Source organism: Trachypithecus francoisi, unplaced genomic scaffold, assembly GCF_009764315.1.
Source record: "Trachypithecus francoisi isolate TF-2019V2 unplaced genomic scaffold, Tfra_2.0 Contig01665, whole genome shotgun sequence".
In the NCBI taxonomy this organism is placed as follows: domain Eukaryota; kingdom Metazoa; phylum Chordata; class Mammalia; order Primates; family Cercopithecidae; genus Trachypithecus; species Trachypithecus francoisi.
Window position 1 is genome coordinate 57,651 of NW_022681447.1, and position 21,939 is coordinate 79,589.

General features: G+C 50.0%; 1 protein-coding gene across 2 annotated transcripts in view; it reads left to right on the forward strand.

Moving 5' to 3' along the window:
• The window catches only part of SHMT1 (serine hydroxymethyltransferase 1), a 39,581-nt gene extending 20,712 nt beyond the window's left edge, over window positions 1–18,869 (forward strand). For both annotated transcript variants that reach the window (XM_033196310.1, XM_033196319.1), the window contains 7 exons: window positions 6,138–6,219; window positions 6,700–6,912; window positions 10,377–10,493; window positions 13,475–13,597; window positions 16,051–16,167; window positions 17,358–17,468; window positions 17,830–18,869. In XM_033196310.1, coding sequence (XP_033052201.1) covers window positions 6,138–6,219; window positions 6,700–6,912; window positions 10,377–10,493; window positions 13,475–13,597; window positions 16,051–16,167; window positions 17,358–17,468; window positions 17,830–17,999 — 933 coding nt within the window. In that variant the 3' untranslated portion in view covers window positions 18,000–18,869. The remainder of the gene's footprint in view (window positions 1–6,137; window positions 6,220–6,699; window positions 6,913–10,376; window positions 10,494–13,474; window positions 13,598–16,050; window positions 16,168–17,357; window positions 17,469–17,829) is intronic.
• The last annotated feature ends 3,070 nt before the right edge of the window (window positions 18,870–21,939 follow it).

A 21,939-nucleotide genomic window follows, 5' to 3' on the forward strand; every position in this document is an offset into this window, starting at 1 on the left:
GCTCCCATACAACCGTTCTGCTTTTCACTGTCAGTACAGTATTCATTAGATTACATGAGATAGTCAACACCGTATTATAAAATAAGCTTTGTGTTTGACTCTCTTGCCCAGTGTAGGATACCACAGTGTTCTCAGCATGTTAAGGTAGGCCAGGCTAGATTGTGATGTTCGATAGGTTAGGTGTATCACATGCATTTTTGACTTTATGATATTTTCAGCTTAATGATGAGTTTATTGGAATGTAACCCCATAAGTTGAGGAGCACCTGTACGGTTCAGGTGTACACCCCATTGCCATTGCCACCCCACTGCAAATACCTGATAACACAGCCAGCCCAGCAGTGGAACCAGCACCATCAGAACCAGTGCCAAGGGCTGCCTCTAGGGTGTGCAGGGCCCCAGGCAAATACTTATTTTGCATGGGACCCTGTCTATATAAACACTTGGGTCAAAAAATGCATGTAGGATGCGTGGGCTCATTCAGGCATGGTGATTTATCTATAATGATAAAGGATCATGGGGAGAAGAGGTAACTTGCCTATTCTTTTAGTGTCCAGTGTTGGTGATTCTTCCTAGTGTCCAGGAACCATCTTTTCATGTTCTTTATTAATAAATGTGCCATTCCTGCTTAGTTTCATGTTTGGTACCATGAAAAAAGGTAGCAGTGCATCTTTCTCCTTGGCTGGCATTGCATGGTCTTGGGTGCATGCTGTGTGTACTCGGCCTTTGTCTCAGTGCTGGTGATTGTACGTGTGCTCTTTTTGCAGTCATGTCTTTTCACAGAACGCCTAGGTGTTTGCAGTCACAGATCTCCTCACTGGCCAAGGCCAGCCTTGAAGCTAGATTTTGAAACATGTCACAATAGTTAACAAAACACTTTGCCTTGGCTGGGCTCAGTGGCTCACGCCTGTAATCCCAGCACTTAGGGAAGCTGAGACGGGCAGATCACCTGAGGTCAGGAGTTCGAGACCAACCTGGCCAACATGTTGAAACCCTGTCTCTACTAAAAATCCAAAAAAATTACCCGGACGTGGTGATGCACACCCTTGGTTCCAGCGACTCAGGAGGCCAAGGCGGGATAATTGCTTGAACCTGGGAGGCGGAGGTTGCAGTGAGCCAAGATGGCTCCATTGCACTCCAGAGTGGGCGACAAGAGTGAAACTCCATCTCAAAAAAAAAAAGGCCGGGTGCAGTTGCTCACACTTACAATCCCAGCACTTTGGGAGGCTGAGGCAGGTGGATCATGAGGTCAGGAGTTCGAGACCAACCTGGCCAACACAGTGAAACCCCATCTCTACTAAAAATACATGGTGGCGCGTTCGTAATCCCACACTTTGGGAGGCCGAGGTGGGCGGATCATCCAAAGTCAGGAGTTCAACACCAGCCCGGCCAACATGGCAAAACCCTGTCTCTACTAAAAATACAAACATTAGCTGGGCGTGGTGGCACACACCTGTAGTCCCAGCTACTCAGGCAGCTGAGGCAGGAGGACCACTTGAACCTGGGAGGCAGAGGTTGCAGTGAGCCGAGACTGTACCAGTGCACTCCAGCCTGGGTGACAGAGCGAGGCTCCATCTCCAAAAAAAAAAAAAAAAAAAAAATCTGCATCCCGCACCCAGTTCCCTCCAGCCACCCCATGTCTTTGATGTACATTGTGCAGGCTGCAGTCCTGTGGGCGCAGTGAGGGGACGCACCTCAGGATGGGCGTGGAGAGGTGGGGCCTGGGACCCTGGCCAGCTTGGGCAGCAGGAGGTGCAGCTCACCCGCTGGGGGGTGATTTGAGTCCTGCCCTCGGTGGGCAGGAGGAGACAGACCTTATTGGCATTTACCAGCAGCCAGAGGCAGCTCACTTCCACCCCACTGGGCTGCAGAGTTGGAGGTCAGGGGGTGTCCTAGGGCCACTGCCCTGCCCAGCCTTCACCAGACCACCTGCCTCCACCTTTAGCCCCTGCCCCCCTCCACAGCAGGAGCCCCACACAGGGCCAAGCAACAGCAACATTAACCTTCTATTTTGGCCAGGCGTGGCTCAGCCTGTAATCCCAGCACTTTGGGAGGCCGAGACGGGTGGATCGCGAGGTCGGAGATCGAGACCATCCTGGCTAACACGGCGAAACCCCGTCTCTACTAAAAATAGAAAAACTAGCCGGGCGAGTTTGGCAGGCGCCTGTAGTTCCAGCTACTCGGAGGCTGAGGCAGGAGAATGGCGTAAACCCGGGAGGCGGAGCTTGCAGTGAGCTGAGATCCGGCCACTGCACTCCGCCTGGGCGACTGCGAGACTCCGTCTCAAAAAAAAAAAAAAAAAAAAAAAAAAAAAAACCTTCTATTTTGTGTTTTTTGCCTGTCCCCACTGTGACTCGAGAATTCGTCCTGTCCCTGGTCCTGAGTGACTACTGAGGGTCTCCTTATCCTCTGTGCACTGTGGACCCCATCTGCAGTTTATTATAAATGCCTGTGAATTCTTCTAGGAGTTGTTCTGTTGTCTCACTCTCAAGATTAAAAAAAGGAAATAAAAACCTTTGAAAAATCTAGGCCGGGCGCGGTGGCTCAAGCCTGTAATCCCAGCACTTTGGGAGGCTGAGACGGGTGGATCACGAGGTCAGGAGATCGAGACCATCCTGGCTAACACGGTGAAACCCCGTCTCTACTAAAAATACAAAAAACTAGCCGGGCGAGGTGGCGGGCGCCTGTAGTCCCAGCTACTCGGGAGGCTGAGGCAGGAGAATGGCGGGAACCTGGGAGGTGGAGCTTGCGGTGAGCTAAGATCTAGCCACTGCACTCCAGCCTGGGTGATAGCGAGACTCCGTCTCAAAAAAAAAAAAAAGAAAAATCTATTAAAAGGGAGAAAGCAGCACACAGACTTTTCTTTTTTTTTTTTTGTAATTGTGGCTACACAAAAAATTTTATTATCATGGTCCGTTTTTTTCATCTTTTTTTTTTTTTTTTTTTTCCTTTTTGTGGAGAACAAGGTCTCCCTATGTTGCCCAGGTGAGTCTCTCACTCCTGGACTTAAGCTATCCTCCTGCTTCTGCCTCCCTAAGAGCTGGGATTACAGGCGTGAGCCACTGTGCCTGGTGAATTATGTCCATTTTTACTGGAGGTCAGCCGTTGATGTTTCATTTCATAAAACAGTTTCTTTGCCAAATTCAGGTGACTGAGAAAGAACCACACCCTTAAAGCAAAACACAGAAAACAAAACCACAAATCATCTTTCCACTTGACTTTCTAGATGGGGTCTTGGTTCCCAAAACCTTGCGGCCAAGCTTCTGTAGTTGGGTTGGATTGTAAGTGCCTTTTTTAATTGGAAAGAGTGACCACCAATCCTGAAACCTTTCACTCCAGATGTGCTGGTAGTTTCTGAGGGGGTCACCAAGGTAAGAGGAAGGAAGGTTGGGGCAGGCCTTCAGAAGAGGGAGCCTCTCTGTCTCCTCTTTCCTGAGGCTTCTCAGATCCTGAGCCCCGTTTTTCCTGTGGTGCACTCCATGCTCTGCTGGTTATGTGTGCTTCCCCATGACCTTTTTTTTTTTTTGAGACAGCATCTGGCTTTGACTCCCAGGCTGGAGTGAAGTGGCTCTATCTCAGTTCACTGCAACCTCTGCTTCCCAGGCTCAAGCAATCTTCCCTCTTCAGTTCCCAAGTAGCTGGGACTAGAGACTCATGCCACCATGCCTGGCTAATTTTTGTATTTTTTGTGCAGACAAGATTTTGCCATGTTGCCAGGCTGGTCTTGGACTCCTGGGCTCAAGTGATCTGCCTAACTCAGCCTCCCAAAGTGCTGGTATTACAGGCATAAGCCACCGCATCCAGCTGACCCTTTTTTTTTTTTTGAGACAAAGTTTCACTCTTGTCACCCAGGCTAGAGTGCAGTGGCACGATCTCAGCTCACTGCAACCTCTGCCTCCTGGGTTTAAGCGATTCTCCTCCCTTAGCTTCCCAAGTCGCTGGGACTGCAGGTGTGCACCGCCATGCCTGGCTAATTTTGTGTTTTCAGTAGAGGCAGAGTTCCACCATGTTGGCCAGGCTAGTCTCGAGCTCCTGACCTCAGGTGATCTGCCCCGCTCAGCCTCCAAAGTGCTGGTATTACAGGCATAAGCCACCGCATCCAGCTGACCCTTTTTTTTTTTTTGAGACAAAGTTTCACTCTTGTCACCCAGGCTAGAGTGCAGTGGCACGATCTCAGCTCACTGCAACCTCTGCCTCCTGGTTTAAGCGATTCTCCTCCCTTAGCTTCCCAAGTCGCTGGGACTGCAGGTGTGCACCGCCATGCCTGGCTAATTTTGTGTTTTCAGTAGAGGCAGAGTTCCACCATGTTGGCCAGGCTAGTCTCGAGCTCCTGACCTCAGGTGATCTGCCCCGCTCAGCCTCCCAAAGTGCTGGGATTACAGACGTGAGCCACCACGCCCAGCTGACCCATATGTTTATAGAAGTTTAATAAAATGAACTTCCTAAGAGATGTGTTTCCAAAAAAGAAAAATAAGTTATTTTAAATTTTACATTGAGATCTACAATCTGTCTGGAATTGACTTTTTTTTTTTAAACAAATTATATATAATTAAGGGATGCACAGTGATGTTATGATTTGTATACACAGTGCAGAATTATTGAATCAAGTTAACCAATATATCCCACTCCTTAAATATTTATTATTTTTCTTCCTGTCTAATTGCAATTTTGTACCCTTTGCTCAGTATCTCTCCATTGTCCGCCACCCTTCAGTGACTGGTAACCACATTCTACCTTGCTTCTGTGAGTTCGTTTGTTTTATTTATTTATTTAATTTAATTTATTTCTTTTGAGATAGAGTCTCGCTTTGTCACCCAGGCTAGAGTGCAGTGGCTCCATCTCGACTCACTGCAACCTCCGCCTCCTAGGTTCAAGTGATTCTCCTGCCTCAGCCTCCTGAGTAGCTGGGATTACAGGCATGTGCCACCACGCCTGGCTAATTTTTGTATGTTTAGTAGAGACGGGGTTTCACCATGTTGGCCAGGCTGGTCTCGAACTCCCGTCCTCAGGTAATCCACCTGCCTTGGCCTCCCAAAGTGCTGAAACGGCAGGCGCCACTGCACTGTGGCGTCACCACTGGCATGGATCCAATGACCTGTGTTGAGTGTGGTTCTGCTTCTGGTTAAGCCAGATGCTCTGCCCTTCCACGAATGCATGCTGCCTTAATTACTATAATTTGTCAAGCATTTTGTGACACAAAATACACAAAGCAATGATGTTTCATGTAAAGGTTTGGTATGTCTTTCCTTTTGTGGTTTTTGTTATTTACATTTCATTTTCTATCTTTCTTGCTTTTACATACTTTTTTTTTTTTTTTTGAGATGGAGTCTCACTCTGTCACCCAGGCTGGAGTGCAGTGGCGCGATCTTGGCTCACTGCAAGCTCCGCCTCCTGGGTTCACACCATTCTCCTGTCTCAGCCTCCCGAGTAGCTGGGACTACAGGCACCCACCACCACGCCTGGCTAATTTTTTGTATTTTTAGTAAAGACAGGGTTTCACCGTGTTAGCCAGGATGGTCTTGATTTCCTGACCCCGTGATCTGCCCATCTCAGCCTCCTAGAGTGCTGGGATTACAGGCCTGAGCCACTGAGTCTGGGCCCTACTTTTTGTTTTTCAATGCTGTATCCAGTGACCTTGCTAAATTTGCTTATTCTAACAGTTGGCCCCTAGCATCTTGATTTTCTAGGTATATTGTATTGTCTGTGTGTAATGTCAGTTTTTAAATTTCTTCTTTCCTAATTGTTATGCCTTTTGTTTCTTTTTCTTGCCTCATTATACTTGGAATAAAAGTGGTATTATCAGGCATTTTGGTCTTGTTCCTGAAGGTAACTGTTTTGGTTTACGTTGTGTGTTCCCGTCGCATTTGTTTCATTCTGCAGGTGCTTTTTGGTTCCTTCTCGGGGTAGTGCCCCAGCAGCAGGGCTCACTACAACCCTGGGACTCCTCAGGGACTCCTGGGGCTGTGAGCCATACTCGGTTGAGCAGGCTGAACACACCAGTATCCTGTCTCACCCTCAAGTCTTCATCTAGGACATCGTTCCTTTTGTCATGGCGGGTGGAGTGAGTTCAGGTGGGAAGACAGGAGGCAGGTGTGGCTGGAGGAAGCAGCCTGAACCTGCCTCCCTGACATTCCACAGGTGAACCCAGACACTGGCTACATCAACTATGACCAGCTGGAGGAGAACGCACGCCTCTTCCACCCGAAGTTGATCATCGCAGGTGATGCGGGGGGTGGAAAGTGACCTTGTTCACCAGTAGCCTGGTGCCTCTTACAGAATGAGGATGGAAAGATGTTCCCACCCTGTTGAGCCCACTGCTAGTTTCTGCCCTGGATAACTGAGTTTCTGGGGTCCACATATATTAGTTTCTTTCAGGATACAGAGGTGTGTTTGCTGCTTTTTGTGCTGTGTGGATTAAGATCTGAGACTGTTCTCAGAGAAGCATCTAGAAATGTCAGGCCCTGACTGGGCTGGCAATAGTAGTTGGGGAAATCTCAACCACCAAGACGTTGAAGAGTCAGACAGAGTGGTCACCTTTAGCACAGAGGTGCTTTTTGAGGGCATTCTCCATTTTTGCTCTGAGATTTTAGGGGAAGAAATCTCTGGGCTTTCAGATCTGCATATCTAGAGGCCACTGTGAAGCCAACTCAGCTGGCCTGTGGACATCTCTGATGCAGCTGTGTCACTTTTCCTGTCTCAGGAACCAGCTGCTACTCCCGAAACCTGGACTATGCCCGGCTGCGGAAGATTGCAGATGAGAACGGGGCGTATCTCATGGCAGACATGGCACACATCAGCGGGCTGGTGGTGGCTGGCGTGGTGCCCTCCCCATTTGAACACTGCCACGTGGTGACCACCACCACTCACAAGACCCTGCGAGGCTGCCGAGCTGGCATGATCTTCTACAGGAAAGGTATGCTCCCGAATGTTGGGTACAGACAGTACCGTGGTTTACATTTCTCCTGTGAGGGTTCAGATTCAGTTGAGGGAGCTGGGAAAAACTCTGACCTGGGATCCCTGGAAAATCTTAAGATCCCAGTCCCTTGAAGAGCTGCTTAGAAAGGAGCAGTGACAGGCTTTACAGAAAGGATTCCCGGTGGGGCGTGAGGGCTCACGCCTGTAATCCCAGCACTTTGGGAGGCTGAGGCGGGCGGATCACAAGGTCAGGAGATCGAGACCATCCTGGCTAACATGGTGAAACCCCTTCTCTACTAAAAACACAAAACATTAGCCGGGTGTGGTGGTGGACACCTGTAGCCCCAGCTACTTTGGAGGCTGAGGCAGGAGAATGGCGTGAACCCGGGAGGTGGAGCTTGCAGTGAGCCGAGATCACGCCACTGCACTCCAGCCTGCATGACAGGGCGAGACTCTGTCTCAAAAAGAAAAAGAAAAAAAAAGAAAGGATTCCCCAGAAGGAGGCCGTCAGCCACAGCTCCTGCTTCACTTTTGTGCGTCCAGGTCCTAGGAACACAGGAGGGGGATCAGCAACCACTACGTGTTAGGATGGTGCCGGTCGCTGAACTAATCCTTCCCTCAAGAGGCAGATGTTTGAATGAAAGGAGGGTACATGGCTGGCTGGGGGCTACTGGGAGGCCTCACAAGGCTGCATTATTCTGGTAAACTTACAGTGGTCCATCATGTTTCTCAAAGAGAAAGACTCACAGTAGTCAAACTAGAAGACATGGATGTATAAACATTAATATCATTTCAGTGAAGGTTTTTCTTTCCGTTACCTTATAACCTACCCCTAGGCACTCCCCTTATTTTCAAATTCCCTTACCTGGGAAAGCCTGTTAGTGGTCAGGTCATCATTTAGCCTGTGGTGAGACTTGATGCGCCAACTTTGCATCAGCAGAGACACCAGCCCACTGGTGACTGTATTACTCTTACCTGATGCAGGGTCTTCTTGCCTAGCCCCAGGCTGGGACTAGACACAGCCACATGCCCCCTCAGCTTCTCAACACCTCATTGCCTCTCTGCTCCTCTGAGCACCATCTTTAGCTGTGCTGATGTTTCTGAGGCAGGTAGCCATTCCCACCTGCCCGGGAGTCATTTGTTTTTTTCCCCTACTGTGTGTTGATGTGATTCATTTCCCAGTGCTGAGGGATTCTGGAGCCAGCCTGTCAGAGCAAATACTTGCTCCCCCGCTGTATGACTTTGCACACCCGCTGTATGACTTTGGGCTGGTTGTGCAGCCTCTCTGTGCCTCATTTCCTCACCTCTAGAGTGGGGACTGTAATAATAGTACCTGTCCCTTTGGACTGCTGTTTTAAGGATTAAATGAATTTATGTAAAGTGATTAGAGCAGTTCTTGGCTCACTAGAAGCTCTGGATAGATGTTAATTATTACCGATTATGACTGAATAGTAGCTATTATTGATGGTTAACTTTTTTTAGAAAGGAACCTTATTCTCCATCTTTAGCCACATGAGCTTTGTCTTCAGCACATCTTGGAGACTCTTTACATTTTATTTTTGGGGACAGGTCTCAGTCTGTCACTCAGGCTGCAGTGCAGTGGTGCAATCAAAGCTCACTGCAACTTCAACTCCCTGGGCCCAAGCAATCCTCCCACCTCACCTCCCACCTCACCCTCCCATGTAGCTGGGATCATAGGTGCGTGCCACCATGCCTGGCTAATTTTTAAATTTTTCTGTGGACATGGGTTCTCTCTTTGTTGCTTAGGCTGGTCTTGAACTCCTGGATTCAAGTGATCCTCCCACCTCTGCCTCCGAAAGTGCTGGGATTACATGGATATTTTTTTTTTTTTTTTTACCCCGGAGGCGGAGTTTCGCTCTTGTCCCCCAGGGTGGAGTGCAATGGCGCAATCTCGGCTCACTGCAACCTCCGCCTCCCAGGTTCAACCCATTCTCCTGCCTCAGCCTTCCGAGTAGCTGGAATTACAGGTGCCCACCACCATGCCCAGCTGATTTTTGTATTTTTTTTTTTTTTTGAGACGGAGTCTTGCTCTGTTGCCCAGGCTGGAGTGCAGTGGCCGGATCTCAGCTCACTGCAAGCTCCGCCTCCCGGGTTCACGCCATTCTCCTGCCTCAGCCTCCCGACTAGCTGGGACTACAGGCGCCTGCCACCTTGCCTGACTAGTTTTTTGTATTTTTTTAGTAGAGACGGAGTTTCACCGTGTTATTAGTCAGGATGGTCTCGATCTCCTGACCTCGTGATCTGCCCACCTCGGCCTCCCAAAGTGCTGGGATTACAGGCTTGAGCCACCGCGCCTGGCCCGATTTTTGTATTATTAATAGAGACAGGGTTTCACTATGTTGACCAGGCTGGTCTTGAACTCCTGACAGTTGATCCACCTGCCTCTGCCTCCCAAAGTGCTGGGATTACAGGCATGAGCCACTGCGCCCGGCCACATGGACATTTCTTTTTTTTTTTTTTTTTGAAACGGAGTCTCGCTCTGTCGCCCAGGCTGGAGTGCAGTGGCCGGATCTCAGCTCACTGCAAGCTCCGCCTCCCGGGTTCACGCCATTCTCCTGCCTCAGCCTCCCGAGTAGCTGGGACTACAGGCGCCCGCCACCTTGCCCGGCTAGTTTTTTGTATTTTTTAGTAGAGACGGGGTTTCACCGTGTTAGCCAGGATGGTCTCGATCTCCTGACCTCGTGATCCGCCCGTCTCGGCCTCCCAAAGTGCTGGGATTACAGGCTTGAGCCACCGCGCCCGGCACACGGACATTTCTTTAAGGAAAGATGTCCAGGGCAAATTCTTGAATTCGTGGTTACAATGTTAGTGGAGGGAAATTTCTGTCCTTTCTTTTTTTCTTTTGAGACAGAGTGTCACTGTGTCATCCAGGCTGGAGTGCAGTGGCATGCTCTCGGCTCATTGCAACCTTTGCCTCCCAGGTTCAAGCGATTCTTCTGCCTCAGCCTCCTGAGTAGGTGGGACTACAGGTGCACACCACCACGCCCGACTAATTTTTGTATTTTTAGTAGAGATGGGGTTTCGCCATGTTGGCCAGGCTGGTCTCAAACTCCTGACCTCATGATCCACCTGCCTTGGCCTCCCAAAGTGCGGGGATTACAGGTGTGAGTCACTGCGTCTAGCCTGTCCTTTCATTTTTAAGGCCTTGTTATAGTCGTGTTAAGAAGAGATGCCATCAGAGGAGGCAGGTGGACAGCTGAGGTGCTGAAACCAGCATTCTAGCTAGAGTCATCCATGATGTCCTCGTTTCCAAAGAACAAGAATACTGGTCTGCCCTCAGGCAAGGGCCCCCGTCTGCTCCACTGTGTTACAAACCAGTTCTCCATGCCAGGATAAAGGCCAGGCTTGTGCTTGATACTTCCCTGGCCAGTTTGGGTTTGAGTCTAAAACGAAAAAGGGGACAGTCCATACGATCCCATTGTGATGTTTTTCTTTCTCTAGGAGTGAAAAGTGTGGATCCCAAGACTGGCAAAGAGATTCTGTACAACCTGGAGTCTCTTGTCAATTCTGCTGTGTTCCCTGGCCTGCAGGGAGGTCCCCACAACCACGCCATTGCTGGTAAAACATCATCTGCTTCTGCTTATCCTGTGGCCCCTAATTCCCATCTCACCTGTCCTCCAAAATCGTGTGCCAGGACTTCCACGCTGGGGAAAAAGCTGGAGGGCTGTCTCTGTCCAGGAGATGCTAACACAGAGTAGGGCATGGTTGAGACTGGCCTAAGGTAGGGACAGTAGGGAATGGCGTCCACTCCATGTGTACGACCACCCAGAGGCAAACCTGTGGGTTAGGCCGGGTTTTGTAAAGTACGTGGAGCCCTCTTAGGGAAGGAATCTGAAAGTTAGGAGAGGGCAAAGCACAGGTGAGAGAGATTGGGGCCCAAACCCTGCAGAATGAGCCCCCTTGCCCTTGATGGACCTGGCCTGTGGTGGTGGAGGCCCCTGTGTCTGAGCCTCCCACCCTGCACCAGTGCCATGTCAGTGACTCCTGAGTCAGATTCCATGACTGCCCAGCAGGTTCTCATTGACTTGTTCTTTTTCTCTTTGTACAAGTAGCTTAGGACATTTGTGATGACTCAAGAGTTATCCCACTGCCTTCGTGGAACAAGGACATTGGTAGGACTCATTCCCGCCAAGGGGCTCCGGATGAAGGTGTAGCTTCTCCGTCAGGAGACGCACAAGCACTTCTAGAGAGGAACCTGGGGACAGCAGCGATCGGGAGATATTGGGCATAGGGGTGGAAGGGGCTGGGGTCCCAGGCGTGTTCTCATGTTCTACCGTCACACCTACACACTTGGCACCCACGGCTGCTTCAACTCTGGGATGCAGGGATCACCCCATCCCCAGCTGCTCTGGACGCCCTTTCCAGTTGTTTTCACAAGTATTGATAGGCGGCTCTGTGCGGGATGCAGGCCTGTGGGTTCTCCTTATCCTCCATTCTCTGTGTCCCTTGAAGCAGCCTTCAGGACTGAATGCGAGGTACCAGATGAGTCTGAACGGTGGTGCAGGGTAGGCCGAAGGCTGCACCTCCTACCTACGCTTTGACCTGAGAGAGCTGCATAATCTGGCGTCAAGAGCATCAGCTCTTAGGGCTGCTAAGTAATCATTTTCACACATCAAGATTAAAAAGGATGTAAAATCCATCTTGCTTAACAGCTTTGGTATGGTAATGTTAGCACAGAACTTCCACACTTAGGGAAATTTCTATGCTTACCTCAACAGCAGTTCCTCAGAGAAGCATATCAGCTGGGCGCAGTGGCTCATACCTATAATTCCAGCACTTTGGGAAGCTGAGGCGGGCTTGTCACTTGAGCCGGGGAGTTCGAGACCAGCCTGGCCAACATAGAGAAACCCTGTCTCTACTAAAAATATAAAAAATTGGCCGGGCGCAGTGGCTCAAGCCTATAATCCCAGCACTTTGGGAGGCCGAGATGGGCGGATCATGAGGTCAGGAGATCAAGACCATCCTGGCTAACACGGTGAAACCCTGTCTCTACTAAAAAATACAAAAAACTAGCCGGGCGAGGTGGCGGGCGCCTGTAGTCCCAGCTACTCGGGAGGCTGAGGCAGGAGAATGGCGTGAACCCGGGAGGCGGAGCTTGCAGTGAGCTGAGATCTGGCCACTGCACTCCAGCCTGGGCGACAGAGCGAGACTCCATCTCAAAAAAAAACAAAAAAACAAAAAACTAGCCGGGCAAGGTGGCGGGCGCCTGTAGTCCCAGCTATTTGGGAGGCTGAGGCAGGAAAATGGTGTGAACCCAGGAGGCGGAGCTTGCAGTGAGCCGAGATCCCGCCACTACACTCCAGCCTGGGCGACAGAGCGAGACGCCGTCTCAAAATATATATATATATATAAAATTAGCCAGGCGTGGCCGGGCGCAGTGGCTCATGCCTGTAATCCCAGCACTTTGGGAGGCCGAGGCGGGCAGATCACGAGGTCAGGAGATGGAGACCACAGTGAAACCCCATCTCTTCTAAAAATACAAAAAATTAGCCAGGCACGGTGGCGGGTGCCTGTAGTCCCAGCTACTCGGGAGGCTGAGGCAGGAGAATGGCGTGAACCCGGGAGGCGGAGCTTGCAGTGAGCTGAGATCGCGCCACTGCACTCCAGCCTGGGCAATGGAGTGACACTCCGCCTCAAAAAAAAAAAAAAAAAAGTTCCAGGCCAGCCTGGCCAACATATAGTGAAACCCTGTCTCTACTGAAAAATACAAAACTTAGCTGAGCACGGTGGCACATGCCTGTAGTCCCAGCTACTTAGGAAGCTGAGGCAGGAGAATCGCTTGAACCTGGGAGGCGGAAGTTGCAGTGAGCCGAGATCGCGCCACTGCACTCCAGCCTGGGTGACAGAGCGAGACTCCCATCTCTCAAAAAAAAAAAAAAAAAAAAATTAACCAGGTGTGGTAGGACGTACCTGTAGTCTCACCTACTCAGGAGACTGAGATGGGAGGATCATCCGAGCCCAGGAAGTCAAGGCTGCAGTGAACTGTGATCATGCCACTGCACTCCAGCCTATGCAATGGGAGTGAGACCCTGTTCAAAAAATATAAAAATAAAAAATTTTTTTGGCTGGGCACGGTGTTCATACCTGTAATCCCAGCACTTGGGGAGGCCAAGACAGGTGGATCACTTGAGGTCAGGAGTTCAAGACCAGCCTGGCCAATATAGTGAAACCCTATCTCTACTAAAAATACCAACAAAAATTAGCTGGGCGTGGTGGCGTGTGCTTGTAGTTGTAGCCCCAGCTATTAGGGAGGCTGAGGCAGAAGAATCACTTGAACCTGGGAGGTGGAGGTTGCAGTGAGCCAAGATAATGCCACTGCACTCCAGCCTGGGCGACAGGAGTGAAATTCCATCTCAAAAATAAGTAAATAATAATAATAAATTTTTAAATATATCATTTTGGAGGAAAATGTAATCCAACCCAAAAGCGAGGGGTGACACTGAAAAGCAAGGAAGCTTGAGTAAAAACGGGAATGTTTGACTCATCATCTGTGTATGATTTTATCCTAGTCTCCTGACCTATTGTCTCTTCCTGTCCAGGGGTTGCTGTGGCCCTGAAGCAAGCTATGACTCTGGAATTTAAAGTTTATCAGCACCAGGTGGTGGCCAACTGCAGGGCTCTGTCTGAGGCACTGATGGAGCTGGGCTACAAAATAGTCACAGGTACAGACACAGATGGTGTTCAGCAGGCCTGTTGTGGTTGCATTAGGGCATACTCCTCAGTTTGTGCAACTGGGATGTGGCCCAGGCTCTGCTCCTGCAGCTGCAATGACTGGGGCCCACCTTGGGAGTAGGTCAGCCTCACCTCCAGCTGGAAAGCCTCCCCCTGCCTCAGACCAGCCAGCTGCCCCCTTGGGTGAGCCACAGATGTTGGGAATAGTGACTGTCATTGGTCACCAGCATAAGGACTACATGTCCTCAGAACAGCTTTGCAGGAGGATGACCTGAGGCTCACGAGAGGTTGGACTGTAGTGGTCACACACCCGGTAGGTGGCAGAGCCAGCACTCTGTGGTGATGCCTTGCACTGTGCCATGGGAGTGTCTTCTCTCACCCCGCTGAGCTGGGGCTGCACGGGCTGTCCCCTCCCAGTTTGCTGCATGTTCCTGGGGAGTTGGCTTGCTATAGCCATGTTTGCTTGGATCTGTACATTCTGGAGCTGTGGGCTGTGAATGAGATGGACTTCCTAGGTCAGGACCCCACTGTGGGGTGCCATCCACCTCATAGCCACTGCAGGTTTCCATGGGGAGAGCGCATTTTTTTTGGCAGGCAGCATACTTGATCCTCCTGAGGAAGGGCAACTTGATACCTAGTCCCACAAGACTGCCGGTTGTGCTAGCAGTGGTGTGGTCCAGGAATATGGGTCCTGCTGTGTGTAGACCTGAGTGCCCACTCTCTGCACTATGCCCTTTGCCCTTTATAGGGATCACAGGACCCCTGGTCTAAGGAGTGGGGCTCCCACCCAATCCTGCATGTGTGACAGCACCTGGAAAGGCCAGGCCAGTGGTGTCTCCTCAGCAGTACCAGCCACACCCTCTTTTATATTCTACTTCACTTACTTTCTATTCTCCCTTCATCCTCCATGTCTTCAAATAATAAAGCCCAAGAAGTCCTCATGTGGACTGTGACCTTCAGGGTGCTTTAGCTCAGGAGTCCGCGACCTCCAGGCCACGGACTAGTACTAGTTTGTGGCCTGTTAGGAACCTGGCTGCACAGTAGGAAGTGAGCTGGGCTGAGAGCATTGCCACCTGAGCTCTGCCTCCTGTCAGATCAATGGCAGCATTATATTCTCATAGGAGCTGAACCCTGTTGTGAACTGCACGTGTGAGGGATCTAGGTTGGGCCTCTTTAGAGAAACTATCTTTTTCTTTCCTTCTGATTATACCTGCATCCTTCTGAGAATCTAATGCCTGATGATCTGAGGTGGAAGTTTCATCCCAAAACCATCCCCCGACACCATCCGTGGAAAAACTGTCTTCTACAGTTCCTGGTGCCAAAAAGGTTGGGGACCACTGCTTTAGGTCCCTGTTTCTCAAACTTGGATGTGCACACCACCCCTGGGGCTGCTGGTACGATGCAGATTCTGACCAGGTCTTGGGTGATGCTGGTCTGGGAGCCACCCTTGGAGTTGTGAGGGTTTAGGCCATAGTCCCTGTCACCATGGGCATCTCATGGCATGGGCCTGCCCTCATCCTGGTGACTTTGTCATTGTCACTCTACCCTCTGAGGGCCCGATGCACACGGCTGAAACAGATAATGCTTGTGAATGCCCGCTTTGGTGTCTGGCACTGTGAGAAGCACCGTGTCCAGTATCTTACTTAAACTTCATGACAGCCCTGTGAATTATTGCTGTTTTTGTTACAAATGGGCATCTGAGGTTTCACAATGTTGAGCTGCAACCCTAAAGCCACACAGCAAGTGGGTGGGCACAGCTGGGGGGCTGCAAAGCCAAGCTGGAGCCCTAGCTCGCCCGCATCTTCAAAGGGATCCCTGCAACACAGCCCAGAAGCAGAGGCCCTAGTGCCGTCAGCACCCAAGGCAATACCCTGGCTTAATGAAGGTTCAAAGTGGAAGGATCCTCCTGTGTGACCTCGGACCAGGTGCAGAAAACTCTGTTAGCCTTGCTGTTGTCACCTTACCACTTTGATAATACCGTCAGCCTCACGGGATCCGGGAAAAACCTACCACAGGCTACAGTGTCTGGCACCTAATGTGCTCCATAAGCATGCCCCTTACCCCCTAGACAAAGTAACTTGAACCACTGCCCAATACTCATGCTGTCTTCGGGGAAGCCTTTACTATCAATGTTAGAGAAATGCCCAAGCAACGTGTCAGAGAAACAAGACAGGAGCAGCCTGAGGAAGCTGCCCCTTCCCAATGGGAATGTCAGGCCCTCTGCTGTATGATCAGTTACCCCTTTCAAAAGTGCTCTATCCTTCCTTTCACATTCTTAGGCACGCACGTCTCTCGTGGGTATTAGAATCCCAGGCCATGTGGTGGGGGTGCTCACCTTCCTGACCTCATCTGCTTTGGCCGCCTTCACCCTTGCCTTCATGTCACAGATTCCTTCACGGCATAGAATTGGCCTGCATTTCTATGTGTCCAACTTTGTTTCCAGGAGGTTCTGACAACCATTTGATCCTCGTGGATCTCCGTTCCAAAGGCACAGACGGTGGAAGGGCTGAGAAGGTGCTGGAAGCCTGTTCTATTGCCTGCAACAAGAACACCTGCCCAGGTGAGAATCATCCTTGGCCTTCTCCTTCACTCCTCTCCCATCTGCATTTCTTCTGGCCAAAGTTGTAGCTGATGAAGATACCCATCTGGCGGCTCTGGAGACAGACCTCAGATAAAAACTGGAGTGGGGACAGGACACGGTGGCTCATGCCGTAATCCCAGCACTTTGGGAGGCCAAGGCAGGCGGATCACTTGAGATCAGGAATTCAAGACCAGCCTGGCCAAAATGGTGAAACCCTGTCTCTACTAAAAATAGAAAAATTATCTAGGCATGGTGGTGCATACCTCTAATCCCAGCTACTCAGGAGGCTGAGGCAGGAGAGACGCTTTAACCTGGGAGGCAGAGGTTGCAGCGAGTGGAGATTGTACCACTGCACTCCAGCCTGGGCAACAGAATGAGACTCTGTCTAACAAACAAACAAACAAAAAACTGGGCTGGGCATGGTGGTTCACGCCTGTAATTCCAGCACTTTGGGAGGCCGGTGTGGGTGAATCACGAGGTCAGGAGATTGAGACGGCTAACGGTGAAACCCCGTCTCTACTAAAAATGCAAAAAATTAGCCGGGTGTGGTAGCACACGCCTGTAGTCCTAGCTACTCGGGAGGCTGAGGCAGAAGAATCGCTTGAACCTGGGAGGCAGAGGCTGCAGTGAGCTGAGATCACACCATTGCACTCCAGCTTGGGCGACAGAGTGAGACTCTGTCTCAGGAAAAAAAAAAAATGGAGCAGGGGCAGGGACCATACCTTGGCTGTCTCTCGGCCGTGCCTTTGTACTTGGCCCTGACCCTGCCAGGGAGCAGAAAGACTGATGTGGAGCCATTGGAGGTGGTACATTCATTAGATGAGGGAGGTCAGGGCCTCTGGAATCCAGAGGCTGCATTTTTCTCTCGGTTGTTAACAAAATATTGATGACGCATCTCAGACCCAGACAGATGTTATCCTCATTTTTAGGAGCAAGGGGCACATCAGACCACTTTGTGTACTAGTAATTAAGTAAGAATGGCCAAAACGTGGTTGTGCCTCCTTGTGCCTTGGGTTCTATATTAGTTTCTGAATCAGTTGTACTCTCCTTGCTACAAACAGCCAGTATCCTCAGGCCAGTTCTCTTTTGCCCACATGTCCCTTTTTAAATGCACCATTGTCACAGTGGTGACCATGTGGCTTAGGGACAGAGCCCCATTTATCTTGTAGGTGACAGAAGTGCTCTGCGGCCCAGTGGACTGCGGCTGGGGACCCCAGCACTGACGTCTCGCGGACTTTTGGAAAAAGACTTCCAAAAAGTAGCCCAGTTTATTCACAGAGGTAAGGATAAACTTTTGGAAGTTGCCACATCTTATTGTGTGTTAGTTTCTGATTGTGATGAGTAGCTGAGATCCTGCCACTGAAAGACAATTCTGCACCAAGGCTGAGTGTTGGGGTGGGAGACAGCAAAAAACACTTATGTAAATCACCTTGTCTGAGAGGTTTATAAATTTGGGCTACCCAGGACAGCTGTCTAAGGGTGGGTGCATCCGAGAGTAATTGAGGTAAGCATGGAGACCTTGTGCCCTGCTGCACTCCCCAGCGGGGGGACATTCTGGCAGTTGTGCCTCGGCCCGCAGCCATTGCGCCCCACTTGGCGTGTAGTGTGGGGTGACTCACTTGTTTGTGTCTTGTTGCACAGGGATAGAGCTGACCCTGCAGATCCAGAGCGACATTGGTGTCAGAGCCACCCTGAAGGAGTTCAAGGAGAGACTGGCAGGGGATAAGTACCAGGGGGCCGTGCAGGCTCTCCGGGAGGAGGTTGAGAGCTTCGCCTCTCTCTTCCCTCTGCCTGGCCTGCCCGACTTCTAAAGGAGCCGGTCCACTCTGGACCCACCTGGCGCCACAGAGGAAGCTGCCTGCCAGAGGTCCCCCACTTGAGAAATGGATGAGCTGCTCCACAGGGGAACCGTTGACACTTGGGCCCTCTGAGGGGGTTTCGTTTGGACTTTTTTCATGTTTTCTTCACAAATCAAAATTTAAGTCTCACTGTTAGTAATTCTGGGACAGGTTATTAATTAAAGGATTTAAATTTGAACCTGTCTTTCTCACAGCTGGATATAATTCTAGAAAAATAAAATACTATGTAGCCACTTGGCCATAATCATTTAGACCGTGGTGTAGGGCAAAGCTATTAGGAAGATTCTAGCGTTTTACTCTCCCTGGGCTTTCCTCCGCCTTGCTGCAACAGAGAGGAAATGCCCATGTCCACAGCTTATAAACACTGCCCCCTCACTATCTTGTTATCCAGTGGCATGCCAAAGGAGAACTGAATTCACCTCTGAACCTTCTGCTGTAAATCAGAAGTGTGTGTTAGCCAAGTGTACACAAGATGCACCCAGTATGGTGGGAGGGTTTTGCTGTCAGTAACTCAAAGTGTGGTGTAGAAGTGGTCTCCTCCCTCCATCCTGGGAAGCCCATCCTGGTGTGAGAATCAACCAGGCTTTCCTGCTCCACCTGAGATAACCAACTCCTTCCCGTAATCAGGAAGCCAAATGTCACCTTCCCAAAGAAACTTTATTTTCACGTAGCTGAAGTGCAAAACATAGATGACCATTTTTAATAAGCACAATCAAATTTTTAACCACAGAATGTCTACAAGAATTATAGCTTTAAAAAATACAACCAATTTTCATATTTCAAAAATATTTGAACTCAAATAAATTAATTTCTTAAAAAGTACACTTCTCATACTATGTGTTTGGCATTGACTCTGGTTAACTCTTGTGTAACAACACCTACAAGATGCTATCACACACGCGCCAGCCGCACTCCTGCACCAGCCGCTGCAACAACTGCAGCTCATGTGGTGGCGGGGACTCACATTCACAAGACGGGACAGGAACATGCAGTAATAAAATAGCTTTTTAAAAAATAACACATATGAATTCATCACATAGGACTATGCTTTTCACTGCAACCTTGAAGGTGGCATTTATCTCAATCTGTGACTCCAGCTATTTAGTGGCAGACAATCCCGGTGAGGCAGCCTGTGGTCCCACCTTGTAGGTGGCAGTCCCTGCAATCTGGGGTCTAGCCTGTTGGCATTTGCTTTATAGTGGGTGGAGCAGCTGCTACAGAATCCGTGAGTTGTGGGTGACTCACTAGTCCCTACATTTCTGCTACCAAAGTGGTCTTCAATTCAGGGGCCTGAACCCTCCCCAGCTGGAGACAAGCTGCCATCTCCAGGGCTCGCTATGTACAGCCTCCACTCTTGAGCTGAATAAGCACTCCCAAGAAGCTGGGCCCCTACCAACAGATTAATCGGCTGCAGAGTGTTCATCCCTCCCCACACCCCCATCCACTCCTGCCTCCTCCTTTCCACTGCTTTAACCAAACCTTAATGAGGTAAGGCCAGGTTAGGTCAGGGCTCGAAGGAGAATGGACTCAGGAAAACTTAGTCAGCTGAGATTGGTTTTGCTTTCCAGCCAGAAGTAGAAACTTGATGCTTTTTCCTTTTTGCAGTGTTAAAACCACATCTCCAGTTTTATTATGTTCCATCACAGTATTGGGGCAAAACCAGAAAGCTGGCTGGTTTACTTCAAAGCACAAACCAAGGCACTGTCTTCTGTGCTTTTCAGGGAGGTGGGAAGGTAGAGACTGCCCACTATAGGGGCTCAGTTCCCCCAAAAGCCTTGCACACCTTCTGATAAACCCCCTGGCTGAGACAATGCTACTGGCTGTGCAGACAAAGACGTGACAGCAGCACTAGACGCTGACCCAACATGCAGTGCTGGGCCTGGGCGGCGGGGCATGTTCAGCACGCCGGCAGCAGTCAGCGCATGCAAGACATTCGGTGAGCAGAGGGCTGCCCTCCGCCTTCAACTGCAGCCGCCCTGGTGCGTGAAATGAAATTGGTGGGCCTTCCTAGGATTGTGAAATGGGACTTGTTTGTGTGAGGTTGAAATCTACTATACTTTGAATATGGCAACTGTTTTCAACCACTGAAGCAAAGAAAGTAAAGGCCAGATGGGGAATGAAAGGTAAGGTACTGCGGTCTATTTCCAAATTCGGGAGCAATGTGTGTAACTTCAACTGTTGGAGTAAATGAAGTATGGAAAAGCCACAATTTCTAAAATCCCAAGGTTCCACCAAAGGAGTGAGGTTCCTGGGGAAACAGGCATGAGGCAGCAGCTCAGGTTGATGTGTCCTGTGCGATATAAAAAGCTGTGGCCTGATCTCTAAAGTGGGGCTTTTGAAAATGACCAGTCCACAACTACCCGCGTGGCTAGTTTAACCTAGACTGCTTCAGAAACGAGGGAGGGGGATAATGGACTGGAGGAAAAGCTTGACACAAAACTCAAGACAACCAATTTCAGTACCTGGGCCCTCAAAGCAACAGTGAGGACTGAGGAAGTAGCAAGGGGCACTGATGTCATCTATTTTCTGGGAAGTGTTATTTTTAATGGTTTCATTAAAAACTGATTAACCTTCTACTGGAAGAATATCTCAAATGAAAATTCTTTTGTTTTTTTTTGAGACGGAGTTTTTGCTTTTGTTGCCCAGGCTGGAGTACAGTGGCGCAGTCTCAGCTCAGTGCAACCTCTGCCTCCCAGGTTCAAGTGATTCTCCTGCCTCAACCTCCCAAGTAACTGGGATTACAGGCACGCACCACCAGACTTGACTAACTTTTTGTGTTTTTAGTAGAGACGGGGTTTCACCATGTTAGCCAGGCTGGTCTCGAACTCCTGACCTCAGGTGATCCGCCCGCCTTGGCCTCCCAAAAGTATTGGGATTACAGGTGTGAGCCACCGCGCCCGGCCTCAACTGAAAATTCTTATTAGTCCCACTGCATAGTAGGTTTCAGTTCCCCAGAGTGAAGGGGGCATAGGGCAGGGCTTCCCAGTGTTAACTGCCTCTGCCCAAGTTATGACTCAGTCCTGGTACCACTTCAAGATCCCTTTGAAAGGAAACATACGCCGGGCGCGGTGGCTCAAGCCTGTAATCCCAGCACTTTGGGAGGCCGAGACGGGCGGATCACGAGGTCAGGAGATCGAGACCATCCTGGCTAACACGGTGAAACCCCGTCTCTACTAAAAAATACAAAAAACTAGCCGGGCGAGGTGGCGGGCGCCTGTAGTCCCAGCTACTCGGGAGGCTGAGGCAGGAGAATGGCGTAAACCCAGGAGGCGGAGCTTGCAGTGAGCTGAGATCCGGCCACTGTACTCCAGCCTGGGCGACAGAGCGAAACTCCGTCAAAAAAAAAAAAAAAAAAAAAAAAAGAAAGGAAACATACTTTGCATCAAGTAATCCTTTGAAACTGCCACATTGAAAAGTTAGTTTTTAACCCAAATATAAATCTGGGAGCTCAAACACTAGTCATGAAGCCATCTTTACTTAATGAAGAACAACCTTGAGGGAGACTGGCCCTGCTTGCCACTTCTTTTTTTTTTTTTTTTTTTTTGAGACGGAGTCTAGCTCTGTCGCCCAGGCTGGAGTGCAGTGGCGCAATCTCCGCTCACTGCACTGCTTGCCACTTCTATGGCTGCCCTGAGACAGTCTGTTCTGTTCATGCCCCAGGAGCCTTTTGCCTTAGGTCTCAGGACCTTCTGAACCACCCTTGAGGGTGTATGCCAGCAAATACCCCAAGTGGACTTCTACTTAGGACCACTTGAGTGTACAGCTTCAGCTTCTAGAAGGCCAAGTGTGGCTGCAATTCAGGATCTGCCCCAAACTCATGAACCTTTCCCAAGTTTCCCAGGCAAGAGTATGAGCTGTGAATTTCTGTGTTGGTGACAGGAATGCCACAGTG